Source organism: Schistocerca americana, chromosome 10 (assembly GCF_021461395.2).
Source record: "Schistocerca americana isolate TAMUIC-IGC-003095 chromosome 10, iqSchAmer2.1, whole genome shotgun sequence".
Taxonomy (NCBI): Eukaryota; Metazoa; Arthropoda; class Insecta; order Orthoptera; family Acrididae; genus Schistocerca; species Schistocerca americana.
Window position 1 is genome coordinate 198,843,410 of NC_060128.1, and position 16,816 is coordinate 198,860,225.

The 16,816-nt window shown below is 41.1% G+C and overlaps 1 protein-coding gene across 2 annotated transcripts in view; it reads right to left on the reverse strand.

The window, feature by feature from the left end:
- The window catches only part of LOC124552468 (solute carrier family 25 member 40-like), an 84,643-nt gene extending 68,963 nt beyond the window's left edge, over positions 1 to 15,680 (reverse strand). For both annotated transcript variants that reach the window (XM_047126743.1, XM_047126742.1), the window contains exons 1-5: positions 15,362 to 15,680; positions 15,065 to 15,246; positions 6,559 to 6,829; positions 1,457 to 1,555; positions 1,265 to 1,362 (exon numbers count right to left, since the gene is read on the reverse strand). In XM_047126743.1, the coding sequence (XP_046982699.1) occupies positions 1,265 to 1,362; positions 1,457 to 1,555; positions 6,559 to 6,829; positions 15,065 to 15,246; positions 15,362 to 15,479 (768 nt within the window). In that variant the 5' untranslated portion in view covers positions 15,480 to 15,680. The remainder of the gene's footprint in view (positions 1 to 1,264; positions 1,363 to 1,456; positions 1,556 to 6,558; positions 6,830 to 15,064; positions 15,247 to 15,361) is intronic.
- Positions 15,681 to 16,816: the final 1,136 nt, after the last annotated feature.

The window sequence follows — 16,816 nt, forward strand, 5'->3', positions numbered from 1 at the left end:
GAGGCAGGATTCAAACCTGCGACCTTAGCAGCAGCACGGTTTCGGGCTGAAGCGCCTAGAACCGCAAGGCCACAATGGCGGGCTTGATATGTCATCTTTACAGTAAGTAGCAAATGTATCTATTCCTACATTGTCGATATTCTGACCGGCAGTTTCCATTGCTTAAAATACACCTGAGGGAGGCGTACCCACAGTCCTGATGTTACTCGGTTGTTAAGCAATCTTGCTTGTTTAATGGGATGCATATGTACCGTAATTATTATATGCTGACCATTAGAGATATTGTCAAGTTTAGTTTAACCCTGGCAATAGCAATGGTGGTGGTGGTAGTGGTGGTGGTGGTGGTAGTGGTGGTGGTGGTGGTGGTGGTCGGTGTTGTGGGAGGCGAGGAGCAGATTCTGTGTGCCCACCTTCTGTAAGTATACTGTGCATTATATTCTAAACCTCAGAAAAATTCATTAAAAACAATATTTTTCAATCAGACGCTGTAAGTATTTTAAATTTTCAACTAAACCTAATCCACAAAATTTAAGTCACACAGACTCACACAACAAATAAGTGTTCAAAGATGTTTCAGGTTCTGGGACCCTACATATACATCAGTATCTCTTTAAAAAGAATGTTGTTAATGAAAGTCAACAACAACTTACGTGCGTGGGGTTTTTTTTTTTTTTTTTTTTCAAAGTACTCCCCCTCATGTCAGTAGTATGTGTTACTGATACCGCACGGTATTGGATATATCATTTTAGTAACTATCAACATTTATCTCAGAAGGAATCAAAGATAAATCAGCAATGATAGCCTTTTGTTCAAGAAACCACGTTCAACATCTGGCTACTCATTTCTTCTGACACCTAGGAGCTATTCTCAGAACTGCAAACAGCTGAAGTGGTTGTTCTTTAGAGCTTCATAGAAAATACAGGGCATTTTGTGAAAAACAATCCGACTAGGCTATGAAGAGAATCAGCTTCACAAACACATCTCACAACACATCTTGTATCTCCATTCTCCATCTCTACTTACTGAGTGGGATTCACACTATCTGAGAGAGAGAGAGAGAGAGAGAGAGAGAGAGAGAGAGAGAGAGAGCGCTTGTAATGAGTATCGAGTCCCGACTTGTTCCACTTACGAGGTACAACAGCGACTAGACACTGTCACCTACAACCCACCAACCCAAAGGCAAATTTCTTAACAAAATTAAATACCACACAGACCAAATAAAAACCGTTCAATAACGTTGAAGGCATAAGGATATCCGACTTACCGAGCCCGCCACGGCGCCGGCAAAGAAAGAGAAGCTGACGGACGGTGTCGGCGGACCGAACTTGCTCTTGAGTGCCTCATAATTCAGCCAATACAGTGCTGCAGACAGACGGGAGAAGAGGAGAGTGAGTACTGAGGACTGCAGACACGAACAGAGCAACGGCAGAAACGAGCGGGTCAGAGCGAGCCGTACCTGAGAAGGGGACATCACGAAGCAGTGTGGAGCCCAGGCCGCGCCAGAAGCCCATCACCCCACGGGTCAGGTACAGAGTCTTCAGAGCCTCCCCGATCTCTGCGAACATTCCGATGTGCTCGATTAGTACCTATCTTCACACACAGACAAATGTGCACCTCGGCGACGCTCGTCACGTATTGCAGCTCTTGTGTGACAGCTCTTTAATCCTCAGACTTGTTCACCATCCACCAGAAAAGTAGTTGTAAGAAGTTGTAATGAAATTCTCATTGCCTAGCAAATAACACAATATACACCAGTCTTGTAACAATGCAATCCATTAATATTTCAAATACAATTTATTACACAAGTACAATCATCAGAAAGCCCATGACAGAACAACAACCAACTACACCTACATTCTGCACCGTGAGGTGCATGGTAGATAGTGGAATGGCTCTGTGTATGCAGTAATTATTCTAATCTTATCTTCACAATCCCTACATGAGCAATGCGCAGGGATTAGTTGTATAGTCAAAGAGTAAGAATTGAAAGTGTGTTCTTGAAACACTTAATAGGCTTTTCTCAGGATAGTTTACATCTATCTTCAGGAGTCTTCCAGTTCTGTTCCTTCAGTATCTCTGTGACACACTGCCACAGATTAAACAAACCTGTGACCATTTGTGCTGCCCTTCTCTGTGTACATTCAGTATCCCCTGTTAGTCCTATCTATGGTCCCACCCATGAGAGCAACATTCCAGAACTGTTTGCATGAGTGGCTTTCACACCAACTCGTTTGCTGATTGAATACATTTCCCCAGTATTCTATCAATAAACTGAAGTCTACCACCCGCTTTACCCATGACTCATCCTATGTGATCATTCCACTTCATATCCCTATAAAATGTTACATCCAGGTATTTGTATGAGCTGGCTGATTACAGCAGTAACTCATTAATGTTATAGGCATAGGATTTTTTTTTTCATTTAGTGAAATGCAAAATTCCACATTTCTGAACATTTAAAGAAAGCTGTCAATCTCTGCAACACTTTGAAATCTTATCAAGACCCAACTAGATATTTATGCAGCTTTTTCAGATAGTATTTCATTACAGCTAACTGAATCCTCTGCAAAAAACCTGATTTTACTATTAATATTGTCTTCAAGGTAATTAATATACAACATTAACAGCAATGATCCCAATACACTTCCCTGGGGCACATCCCAAAGTTATAGCTACATTTGACGACGATTCTCCATACAAGTTAACGTGTTGCATCCTCCCTACCAAAAAATCCTCATTCCAGTCACAAATTTCATTTCATACCCTATATGATTGCACTTTTGACAATAAGCATAGGTGCAGTATTGAGAAGTCCTTTTTGGAAATCAAGAAATACAACATCTACCTGATTGCCCTGATCCAAAGTTTTCAGTACTTCATGTGAGATAAGTGAGTGTCGGGTTTCACATAATCGACATTTTCGAAATCCGTGTTGGTTGGCATTGCAAAGACAGATCATTACATTTGAGCTCAGAATACGTTCTAATATTCTACAACAAATCGATGTCAAGGATATTGGATAGTAGTTTTGTGGATCACTTCAACTACCCTTCTTGTAAATGGGTGTGACCTGAGTTTTTTTTCCAAGAACTGGGTATGGTTTTTTTTTTAAAGGAATCTACAATAGACTATAGTTACAAGAGGGGATAACTTACTTGCAAATTCAGTATAGAAGGCAGGAGGAGAACAACTTTATGTTGAGATCAGCCTCAATTAGAAATTGTAGTTAAGCAGACCCCAACATATACTGTGTAACTGTACTTTCACTACCGCACCTCCGCCAATACAAAGATATGATTTATGATCGCGCATGCAGAAGAGCGATGCGCCAGCGACCGATTTATATAAATAATTTTGATTTCTTTTTTTTTGCGTAGGTGTGATCACTCTCTCTCTCTCTCTCTCCCCCCCTTGTCTTCATACGAAAGACATTTATTTTTCGGCGGTGTGTTAAATATGCTTTTAAGTGGAAATTAAAACTATATTACAAAATGAAGTTATTTCAATAGTTATTCGAAATGGTTATTGCCAAATTTAAGAATTAATCCTGACAGTGACAACTTAAAGAAAATTTCAATAGACGGAGAACAATGAAAACAGGTCATCCTACAAGAAAATTAAGAAGACAGCCACGAAGACTATATTGTAATTAATAGTACGTTCCTAACAGACTTATAAAGTAAATTTCAACTTATTTCTGATGTCATTTCCTTACAGTTGCTTATTGTAGTGTCGCCGACCCGGTCTGCCATGCACGGTCAAATTACAGCACTATCTCAATCAATATTATGAAGTCCACCTTATCCGTAACTTATTCCATCAAAATTCAAAACCTGGTGTGGTGATGTTGGGAGTAGGAATAAGGTTTTTCAAGAAAGATAGAGGGGCAAGGCTGGAAGTGAGAAATTCCTGGAAGGTTTGGAGAGGGTGATTTTGAGGAAGGAGGTGGCTCCCGCTGTGATGGAGGACGGAACAACTACCCTCCCGACTTGATACAGAAGCAAATAACCAGAGCCACTTCCTCATCCCCTCAAACCCAGAACCTCTCACAGAAGAACCCCAAAAGTGCCCCACTTGTGACAGGATACTTCCCTGGACTGGATCAGATTCTTTATGTGGCTCTCCAGCAGGGATACGACTTCCTCAAATCCTGCCCTGAAATGAGATCCATCCTTCATGAAATCCTCCCCACTCCACCAAGAGTGCCTTCCGCCGTCCACCTAACCTTCGTAACCTCTTAGTTCATCCCTACGAAATCCCCAAACCACCTTCCCTACCCTCTGGCTCCTACCCTTGTAACCGCCCCCGGTGTAAAACCTGTCCCATGCACCCTCCCACCACCACCTACTCCAGTCCTGTAACCCGGAAGGTGTACACGTTCAAAGGCAGAGCCATGTGTGAAAGCACCCACGTGATTTACCAACTGACCTGCCTACACTGTGAAGCTTTCTATGTGGGAATGACCAGCAACAAACTGTCCATTCGCATGAATGGACACAGGCAGACAGTGTTTGTTGGTAATGAGGATCACCCTGTGGCTAAACATGCCTCGGTGCACGGCCAGCACATCTTGGCACAGCGTTACCCCGCCTGGGTTATCTGGATACTTCCCACTAACACCAACCTGTCAGAACTCCGGAAATGGGAACTTGCCCTTCAGTACATCCTCTCTTCTCGTTACCCACCAGGCCTCAACCTCCGCTAATTTCAAGTTGCCGCTGCTCATACCTCACCTGTCATTCAACAACATCTTTGCCTCTGTACTTCCGCCTCGACTGATGTCTCTGGCCAAACTCTTTGCCTTTTCAAATTTCTGCTTGTGTCTGTATGTGCGGATGGATGTGTGTGTGTGTGTGTGCGTGCAAGTGTATAATTGTCCCTTTTTCCCCCTAAGGTAAGTCTTTCCGCTCCTGGGATTGGAATGACTCCTTACCCTCTCCCTTAAAACCCAGATCCTTTCGTCTTTCCCTCTCCTTCCCTCTTTCCTGACGAAGCAACCGTTGGTTGCGAAATCTTGAATTTTGTGTGTATGTTTCTATTTGTTTGTGTGTCTGTCGACATGCCAGCGCTTTCGTTTGGTAAGTCACATCATCTTTGTTTCTAGATATATTTTTGCCACGTGGAATGTTTCCCTCTGTGCCACGCTCGCTTGGGGAGCGTGTCAGTAGAGGAGGCATTGTAACGGTAATTTGACTACCGTGCCTCCGCCAATACAAAGATATGACTTACGATCGCGCATGCAGAAGAGCGATGCGCTAGCGACCGATTTATATAAAATAATTTTGATCTTTTTTTCGGTAGGTGTTTGTTTTTAACAACGATCTGATTACTCTCTCTCTCCCTTGTCTTCATACGAAAGACATTTATTTTTCGGCGCTGTGTTAAATATGCTTTTAAGTGGAAATTAAAACTATATTACGAAACAAAGTTATTTCAATAGTCACTCGAAATGGTTATCGTCAAATTTAAGAATTAATCCTGACAGTGACAACTTAAAGAAATTTTCAACAGACGGAGAACAATGAAAACAGGTCATCCTACAAGAAAATTAAGAAGACAGCCACGAAGACTATATTATAATTAATAGTACGTTCCTAACAGACTTATAGGTAAATTTCAATTTATTTCTGATGCTATTTCCTTACAGTCGCTTATTGTAGTGTTGCCGACCTGGTCTGCCACGCACGGTCAAATTACAGCACTATCTCAATCGATAACACGAAGTCCGCCTTATCCGTAACTTATTCCATCAAAATTCGAAACCCAATCAGATTTTATATTTTCACGGCAGAACCTCGAGGAAAGGAAACACTACAACTGCCGCCACCCTCCACTACAGCTGAAAGCCATTCTGTATTCTGAACTAATGTTGATTGGTATTAATTAGCAAAGATTATTAATAAAATGTGGAAAAGTGAAAACAAATGGCCTATTGCACTCATTTAGTACTGTATATTGTAAAATTTGAACTCTGAAATCCATTTGGCATGCAGAATCATCTCACTGAAAACACTGTGCAACAATGGAAACAAGTTGTAATGGACACTCAAACGAAGCTAAGTAAAAAGTATTTTCTTTCAATGTCATCTTAAAATTATTGAGGTTCTGACATTTATTCTCGAGACAATTAGGAAAGATCGAGCAAACAAATTCACAGAAATGAGGTTTGCTGTCCAACAAAAAACAGCAATTTCATGGTAAAGTTGTAATTTTAATCAAAGTAGAGTAAGAGACAAGTCAGTAGGTGGACACCTAGGTGGTGTCACATCTGTCAAGTCACCCTTTCCTTGAGAACATCAGTCCGGAGCAGACAGTAAACGGCAGTCTGAGTGCCAAACACTATGCTGTATACGCTGGGGTGTCAGGAGGGGCTGCAGAAACGTCAGATAAGCAGTTCTTTGTAGGTGTTAGACTGGGCACTAGTGTAAAACTCGTTCCGTCAGTTCGGAACCCGATTTACTACCGAGCGGACGGAACGAGCTATCCACCGACTGTGAGCGACTGCTCGTCTGACATTCAGTTCCTCCAGTTGCGGAGGGAGGTGTCCCTACAACTCACCGAGGTAGGAGAGGCGGCGCGACTGCATCTTGGTGCGCACCAGCTCCAGTGGGCTGACGACAGACACGGACCACGTGCGCGCCACGGCACCCGCCACCAGTGGTCCCCACACAGGCTGCACACCACCGTGCCGGTCACGGATCAGCAGCCGCAGTTGTTCGTACGACGTGAAGTAAATCACCGTCAGTGGCACCGCCAGCACCAGTGTGGGGCTCAGGCCGCTCCACAGTGACGTCACACCCTCCGTCCGCACGATCTTCACGAACGCGTCCTGTGAGGGACAGTGTCGAGAGACCGGCGTCATTATTCGAGAAACTAATTATTTATTGCTTTTATTATACTGGATTAATTAATACGAGGATCATCATTTTGCTGTATTCCTCCTGTCCTCCGCTGAGGCTTTGTATTTGGGTGTCAGCCTCATGCGCACGACAACATGTCCTTATTTCTTACATGCGTGTCTGAAAAAAAAAAAAAAAAAAAAAAAAAAAAAAACAGGCAACTGATAATATACAGCTGTGCGAAATTATTGTTCATTGATTCAATGACTGAACTTTTGGACATCAGCTGTGTTAGGAATAGATCTACTACTCAATAGTGAGACATGACTGTCCAGGACTGGGACTTGATCCTAGATTTGCTACTTTTTGCAAGCAGTCACAGCTATCCGTGCACGCTCCCCAGATCAACTCAAACTTCCAATCAAAACATGTCTACATTACTTGAATTTCAGTCATATGACGCAATTGGGTAGTAGATCTACACCTAATGTAACTGGCATAATCTGTATCACTTCGGGGAGGGGGGTTACCCTCATAGTCTTGGGAGTAAGTAAGAAACACACATCTTTTGTTTTCTCCAAAAAAAATTCCTGCCCCAAGATACAGGCCTCCAAAGATGACACTGCAAACACCATTTTGAAGATGCAAATTTTGGAATTTTTAAAAAATGCTGTATCTTTGTAGCAGTTCTAGATATTTTGTTACAAGTTTTTTATTTGAAAGATAATTGGTTTATAATTACAATAGTATCCTCTGTTTGGACATATGTCATAGTTCTTTTACCTTTTGAATTTTTTTTATGATTTACAGAAGAGTTAGATTTTTTCTGTTGATTAGAACCATGTAGTGATTACTTTTAAGTTGGACAGGTTTTATTTTAAAATATCTTTTTTAACTTTCAAGGGTAATGTAGATCTTCACTGAAGTTGCTTCTTACTAATTTCTTTGATACAATGTTTATTTCTATTGTCTTTGGTTGTTTTGTGGGGTTGAAGGGACCAGGCTTCAAAGGTCATCGGTCCTTCTATTGAAGCTTCCTGGCAGATTAAAACTGTGTGCCGGACCGAACTCGGGACCTTTGCCTTTCGCGGGCAAGTGCTCTACCAAGTTCGAGTCTCGGTCCGGCACACAGTTTTAACCTGCCAGGAAGTTTCATATCAGCGCACACTCCGCTGCCAGTTATAAGTGATGACACATGACATGACTCAGCACACGTTTTGCTAGCAATGCGCAAAATTCTTCAACTGCAAACAGGGGCAGAGAAGATGATCATTATTTCTGATGCTGCTGCTAGTCATTTTAAAAATCGTTACAAGCTATTTGATTTTGAGTACGTCACTTGTGCCAACTGACTGCGTATACAGTGATACTGGAAACGGGAAGGGGCCTTGTGATGGAGTAGGAGGTCTGCTGAAGCACCATGCTACAAAACAATCTTTCCAGGCCAGACACAGCTGTGATTCAGAATGCTGAGGATTTTACCAGTGTTGTGAAATCTTACACATCAACAGCCCTCATTCTTTTGTCCAAACAAAGTGATGGGCGAACTCATATTGCAAGCAAGAAAGAATTAATTTCTTTCATTTGGCCAACACCTCAGAAACAGCAGGGTAATATTCAGATTCACAACCTGAGAAGGGGATGTTTGTTGTGTGTGTGTGTGTGTGTGTGTGTGTGTGTGTGTGTGTGTGTGTGTGTGTGTCACTGGTCGATTGTAGAGATTACAGACACCAATTATGAGTTAAATGAAATTGTAGTGAACTTAATGCTACCACATGGACCAGCTGCAGGATATAGGCTTCCAGCTGAAGGACAGCAACAACGCCATCAGTGCTCACTTCCTGTTCACAATGTTTTGAAGATTGAAGTGCAGTTCCTATTGGTTCAACAGGAAGGCATCACTCTATCAAAGGAAGATACTGAAGCAGTGGACCACATTTTTAGTTCATTGACTGGCTAATTTCAGTACAAAACAGAGTGCACAGAAGTTGTATAAATTGAAAACTTTATGTCTTTGGACCTTTCACATACACTTTGGAACCATTTAAAATGCATGAAAAATGAGTCTCTTACTCATATTTCAAAATTAAAATTATGTTAAATACAGCAAGAATTTGATTTTTATGAACCTGTTATGTGATAGTGTGTGTAACAAAAAAGGTTTGATGTATGGCAAAAAATTCATTTGTTTATAAAACCTGTTCAAGCTAAAAGTGGAAGCTCCCCTTTTCAGGGATGTTAGAACTACATGATACTAATCAACAGAAAAAATTTATGGATTGGCATTTCTGAAAAAACCCATAAATTATTAAAAAGTTCAGAACACTATAGTAAAAACATTGATAGGTAAGCCCAAAAGGAGGATTTTTTTGTAACCATAAGGCAATTTTCTTTCAAATAAAAAAAACAACGAAATATCTAGAACTGTTCCAGAGATACAACATTTTAAAATTTTTACCAAAATTCACATCTTCAAAATGGTTTGCGCTGTATCATCTTCGATGGGCTGTATCTCAGAGCAGAAGGTTTTTTTGGAGAAAACAAAAAAATTGTGTGTTCCTTACTTAGTCCTTCACTTCAACATATGCTAAATTGAATAACATCTGAGACTATGAAGGTAAAATTTTTTCCTAGCCTGCCTGAATTGATATGGACTATATCAGTTGATGTCAAGGAATTATTTCATACAGCTGTGGATCATTAAGTGTTTCTTCTTTCCGACATGCATGCAAGTGCTAAAAGTCAAGGTGAGCACATGATAACTTTGGTCTCACAATGAAATTTTCATTCTGTAGCGCAGTGTGCGCTGATATGAAACTTTCTGACAGATTAAAACAGTGTAGCGGACTGAAACTCGAACTCAGAACCTTTCCCTTTCGCGGGCAAATGTTCTACTGACTGAGCTACACAAGCAAGACTCACGACCCATCCTCACAACTTCACTTCCAATTGTAACTCGTCTCCTACCTTCCACACTTCACAGGAGCGCTCTTGCTAGGTCCTGTGTTCAAGTCTCAGTCCGACACACAGTTTTAATCTGCCACGAGGTTTCATATCAGCGCACACTCCACTGCAGAGTGAAAATTACATTCTGGAAACATCCTCCAAGTTGTAGCTAAGCCATGTCTATACAATACCCGTTCTTCCAAGAGTGCTAGTCTTCCAAGTTTCACAGGAGAACTTCCTTGAAGTTCGAAAGGTAGGAAACAAGATACCAGCTGAAGTAAAGCTGTGAGGACAGGTCGTGAGCTGTGCTTGGGTAGCTCAGTCAGTAGAGCACTTGCCTGAGAAACGCAGAGGTTCTGAAGAGTGTCTCAGTCTGGCACACTGTTTTAATCTGCCAGGGAGTTTCAACTTAGGTCTTGATTCCTCATTGTCTTACTCTCCTTGTTGCAGGTATTGAAGTAATATTGTGTGCACCAGGTGGCAAATTTAGTTGACTAAGACATAAGGATGTAGACAGTGCAACATACAAAAGTTTGGGTCGGCCCACAAAGCATGCACACAGATCACTGTAGTGGTTAAGGTAGCCACTCAAGATAAGGGTGAAAAATGCGTTCGATTCCATTTTCATGTCACTATTGGGCAGAAGATCGATACCTAACACAGCCAAAACCAAGGAACCTGCAGTCAACAAATCAATTTCGAATTCACCTCGTCCACACACTCTCTTTGAAAATGCCATGGTCTGCCAAGTTTTCATCTGCCAGGTGCTTTCTATGCAAAAATTTTCTTTGATCACTGATGGTCTGATATTCTTGAGAAATGTCTGTACCAGTTCAACAATTACCTTTTGAATCATTTGTCATCATCGCAGATCTTCCTTAATTAGTTTCTTCCTTTTCTCACCATTCTGTTACTCCTTTACAAATAATCCATTCGCAAAGCAACAGGTCTTTTTGTGGCCAGCATTTAAAATCCGTAGCATAGTGCAGATTAAACAATAAGTCTACCCACTCTCTTCATACAGTTGTTGGAAACATTCTTGTCCCGCAAGAAACTTCTGCCTTGTTGTACTCTATATTTTATATCTGTATTACCCACACCAGTTTTATCACTATTAAATACTTTTATTTTTCTACCTGCTTCATAACAGTTCTGGAATCTATGTGTACTTCAAACATAATGTCAGAACTAACTATCAGATATTTGGCTTTTGGCTGACTCACTGTAGTGGTGGTGGTTGTTAGTGTTTAACGTCCCGTCGACAACAAGGTCATTAGAGACGGAGCGCAAGCTCGGTTTAGGGAAGGATTGGGAAGGAAATCGGCCATGCCTTTTCAAAGGAACCATCCCGGCATTTGCCTGAAACGATTTAGGGAAATCACAGAAAACCTAAATCAGGATGGCTGGAGACGGGATTGAACCGTCGTCCTCCCGAATGCGAGTCCAGTGTGCTAACCACTGCGCCGACTCACTGTAGTCCCCACCTGTCATATTCTGGACAAAATCATCATATCAAACTCAGTAAAATTTCTGGAACTAAATCTGTTTGCTGCACTCTCACATTTCACCAGTGTATCTGCAAAGTTTGGAAAGTAGGACAACGGCACATGCAGAACTGCAGCGGAGAGACCACATTGTGCCCAAAAGAACATATGCTGCCCCTGTCAGTTGTAGGATTTTGGAACACATATTATGTTTGAGTATAATGACTTTTCTGGAGACTAGAAATCTACTCTGTAGGAATCAGCATGGATTTCGAAAAAGACGGTCGTGTGAAACCCAGCTCGCGCTATTCGTCCACGAGACTCAGAGGACCATAGACACGGGTTCACAGGTAGATGCCGTGTTTCTCGACTTCCGCAAGGCGTTCGATACAGTTCCCCACAGTCGTTTAATGAACAAAGTAAGAGCATATGGACTATCAGACCAACTGTGTGATTGGATTGAAGAGTTCCTAGATAACAGAATGCAGCACGTCATTCTCAATGGAAAGGAGTCTTCCGAAGTAAGAGTGATTTCAGGTGTGCCGCAGGGGAGTGTCATAGGACTGTTGCTATTCACAATATACATAAATGACCTTGTGAATGACATCGGAAGTTCACTGAGGCTTTTTGCGGATGACGATGTGGTGTATCGAGAGGTTGTAACAATGGAAAATTGTACTGAAATGCAGGAGGATCTGCAGCGAATTGACGCATGGTGCAGGGAATGGCAATTGAATCTCAATGTAGACAAGTGTAATGTGCTGCGAATACACAGAAAGATAGTTCCCTTACCATGTAGCTACAAAATAGCAAGACAGCAACTGGAAGCAGTTAATTCCGTAAATTATCTGGGAGTACGCATTAGGAGTGATTTAAAATGGAATGATCATATAAATTTGATCGTCGGTAAAGCAGATGCCAGACTGAGATTAGGGTTGATAGAAGAGATAGAGAATATCCAACGGAGAGCAGTGCGCTTCGTTACAGGATCATTTAGTAATCGCGAAAGCGTTACGGAGATGACAGATAAACTCCAGTGGAAGACTCTGCAGGAGAGACGCTCAGTAGCTCGGTACGGGCTTCTGTTGAAGTTTCGAGAACATACCTTCACTGAAGAGTCAAGCAGTATATTGCTCCCTCCTACGTATATCTCGCGAAGAGACCATGAGGATAAAATCAGAGAGATTAGAGCCCACACAGAAGCATACCGACAATCCTCCTTTCCACGAACAATACGAGACTGAAATAAAAGGGAGAACCGATAGAGGTACTCAGGGTACCCTCCACCACACATCGTCAAGTGGCTTGCGGAGTATGGATGTAGATGTTGATAGATGTAGATATCTTGGAAAACTCTAGAAAACTGCAGCAGAACTGGCATCCAAATCCTGTATGTAGAACAAGATACATATTTAGATCTGTGGAACACCTGGGGAGGGGGCTGACAAATAACAATTTGAATACCCGGAAGAAAGTTCTCAACCTGCACAACAATATCAAGAAGGCAATAAAAGACAAGCATCAACACTGCCACCAAACAAGGTAGCAGAGTGATCAGCACATTATATCCACATTCAAGAGGACAACAAATCAAACACGTTTTCGGCCATCCAGATCTAGGGTTTCTGCAACTTTCATATATCACTGAAGGCACAAGGCAGGATAATTCCTTTGAAAGAGCACAGCCGATTTCCTTCCCCGCCTTTGAAACAGGGCGAGCTTGTGCTCCATCCCTTGATGGAATATTACACCCTTATCTTCCTTCCTTGGACATCACTGGGGGCCTAAGCTCTTCTGGCTGAGATTTTGTTGAAGCTTTTTTTTTTTTTTTTTTTTTTTTTTTTATGACACTGAAATCAACTAACAAGCTGACGGTAGTGCTGCAGTGTAACTAATAAGGCAGCAGCTTCTGCTTCTCTATTTTTTTAAGTAGACTAATAGTTTTCTTTACAATTTATTTGAAAAAAGAAAATTATCATAAACTTTATCACCAATAAGCAGTATGGCAGTTTACTGTTTGCTCACTTTACAATCTATGTTTCTATGATTTGCTTGCTTTTTATTAATGTGTGAGTGAACTTGTTCCACATCCCTGAAGCTTCCCTGTCTCAATGGGATCTATGGAACACAAGGCCCATGCGAAAAAGAGGTGAGACTGAAATTCACGATTAATGGACACCAACGATAAGATTTGCCGGTTATATTGCAATCCTCGGTGGAAGTGGGAAGGAATTAACGTATCTCTTGAATGAACTGGACAGTCTAATGACCACAGAATATAGACTGTAAGTAAACCAAAAGACGAAGGTATTGAGGAATGCCACAAACAAGATTTATAACAAATTTTGCATAAAAATTTGGGATTATGTAGTAGCTGAAGTGAAGAATACTGTTACCTTAGAAGCACAATAACGCATGATGGATAAAGTAAGGTAGACATATGAATATTAGCACAGGCAAAGAAGGCATTTTTGACTACAGGAAGTTTAATGTAGCAAACACAGGACTTTAATTCAATAAACTTCTGAGAACATACTTCTGGGCCACAAAACTGTATCAAAGTGGGTCACAAATAGTGAAAAAATAAAAAATAAGAGAATCAAAGTGTTTGAGACATATTACAGAAGTGTGCCGAAAATTAAGTAGCTGATGGGCTAATAGTTGTGGAGGTCGTCAACTGAAGCAATGAGGAAAGCAATATATGGGAAACAATTGGGAATCTGGACATTACAATAGGACATGCGTCGAGATATTGACGAGTAACTTCCATGGTACTATATACGGATCCACAGAGAACAAAACCTGATGGGAAAAAACAGAGATCGGAATATATCCAACAAATAATTCTGGAAGCTGGGTGTAAATGCTACTTTGTAATGAAGAGGATGGCACAAGAGAGCCACACTGCCCCTCTCCTCCTTCAATTTTCCTTATTTTGTGTGTGATATATGTACAGCATATGCATCAAAATACTCATCAGATATTTACCCACTACATAATGTAAATTTTCTGAATTTACTTTGTAGCTGAAGTTGTGACAATGAGTGAACCTTTATTTGGCATTCACATTTGTTGGATTTCTCAACTCACAACGAAATCAACACCTGAACTGAGGTTATGCTATAGATCAGTCTATCACAACAGCCAAGATTTCTGAGGACGAGGGACATCCAATAACAACAACACACACACACACACACACACACACACACACACACACACCAGGCACATCAAACAAGAACAATTTCTGGTAACAAAATTTTATGAGAATTGCATCTTCTTTGCAGGATTATTAGGTTAGATCTATATACTATCCAGACAAAGACTACCTAGGGTTACAAAATAATACAGAGAGAGTCCAGTGCACAGGTCTAAACATATCCAACAACTTGTCAGATCCCACTTCAAGTCTTGAGATAACTACTGTAAGCTTAATAGTGTGTTAAACAGACCTGTTATCGAGATTGTTAGATAAAACGTTCACAGAAATTCTTAAAACAAATTGGAAAATAACCAAGCACTTGTCATGATTTCAGTTAATACTCCAGTTCATGAAACGAATAAGTCCAATGAAATTAAACATGGAGACGAAATCAGCGGAGATGCAACGACGCAAAATACTAGTGGAAGCCATTCGTATATTCGTACAGTTATTACCAAATATATAACATCACCGTTCCGTAACTATACATATAGTACAATGTGCATTCATACACGTACATCATTTACATTTATCCACGACTTACTCAGTTCTGCAAACTAAGATTCATGGGATATAAACACAACTACACTCACCACTGTTCCACTGAAATGTGTGCTCGGCGTAGGCATTCGTATTGGTATCTGGGAACCATTTGCGTTGCTGACACACGGACATAAATGATCCATAAGGCCATTACAGTATAAGTAGCATTTATTTGACAGTAGTCTCTTCTGTTGTGTTTGTAATCTCGTCTTCACCACATCAAATGGCGTCACTGAAAGGTAAACAAATCAAGTATCAACATCATACCTTGCATGCACGCACCATGTTCATCAACATGATTACGTAATCATTCCTGGAGAAGACACCAAAAAGAGTTTGAATCTCACCTACAAGAGATGTCAACAATGCTCCCGTACACGACGCTGCCATTTGCTGTGGCATTGTAATTCTATAGCGGGGATCATCCTGGTTGAAGGACTCCGACGATGTAGCATTTTCCGGCATTTCTAAATCGTGAGGCTTTGTCAACTTTTAAATTCTTCACTGTTAAGAACATCTATCCCATCCCCTCAAACTGATGTATAGCATGGTAACAAACTCATTTCCTATAACACGCATTTCCTTTTTCCATCTTCTGCACTATCTTGTACACATCTTCCACCATTCGTCTTTCCTCCCACCACTCGCCATTGCCAAGACATTTTGATAGGTACATCTATGGAGTCTGAGACTTTGTTTGAACCAAGAACAACCGGCACAGAATTAAAACGATCCGACGCAGGAGAAGCGACCTTCTTTCTGCCATTGTCAGTCTTCCAAAATTTTGTAAATACTATGGATACTGTTCGTAGATTTTTAACAACACGGTGGCTTTGTTCCGTGATTCACACTTAACGGCAAAGAGCATAGAAACATTTCACAATATACAAGGTATATGAAGACATGTAAGAAATATTAAGGATTTATTCGTGACATAAAAATTTTACAAAAAGGTCATACAAACATCGGTCCGAGAATCCCTAGTTTTGCTAAGGAGCTATGATTGAATATATTACTGATGCCGCAAAAATAATACATTTACGAAAAACATTTATAAATATGAAAGAGCTTATCATTCATGGCAAAAAATGACCCATTTACTAAAAACAGTTTGGTTTACAGAAATTGTTCCAAGTGACGACCCACTGCTTCTGTGCGGCAGCTGAGCCTGCGTTTCATACTTTGCTGTCCATTTTGGAAAACTCCTCATGTGTTCCACATTTGGTCAAATTCATTTATGATATGCTTCCCAGAATATCGACACTGACCACGAGAATTGAATACACAAAGGATTTTAAATGTCCCCAAAAAGGAAAAAAATCCGCTAGATTCTCATCCACAGAGAGAAAATTTCATCCTGGAAACATCCTGTGGTTAGTCACATGTCCACGATATCTTTTCTTCCAGGACTGCTTGTCTTGCAAATTTCGCAGGAGGCTTTTTGTGATGTTTGGAAGGTAGGAGACGAGGTACTGACGCAAGTATAGCTTAGGTGAAGGCTCATGAGACGGGCTTTGGTAGCTCAGTCTGTAGAGGATGTGCCCCTGAACAGGAAAGCTCCTAAGCTCGAGTCTCGACCCAGCGCGCAATTTTAATCTACCAGGACGTTCCATATCAGCGAAGAATCCGCTGCAGAGTGAAAATATCATTCTAGAATCACCCTCACTTTGTGGCTAAGCCATGTTTTCCGAATATATTTCTTCCAGGAGTACTAGTCTTGCAAGTTTTTCAGGACAGCCTGCGTGATGTTTGGAAGGTAGGAGACGAAATACTGGCGTAAGTAAAGCTAAGAGGGCAGGTCA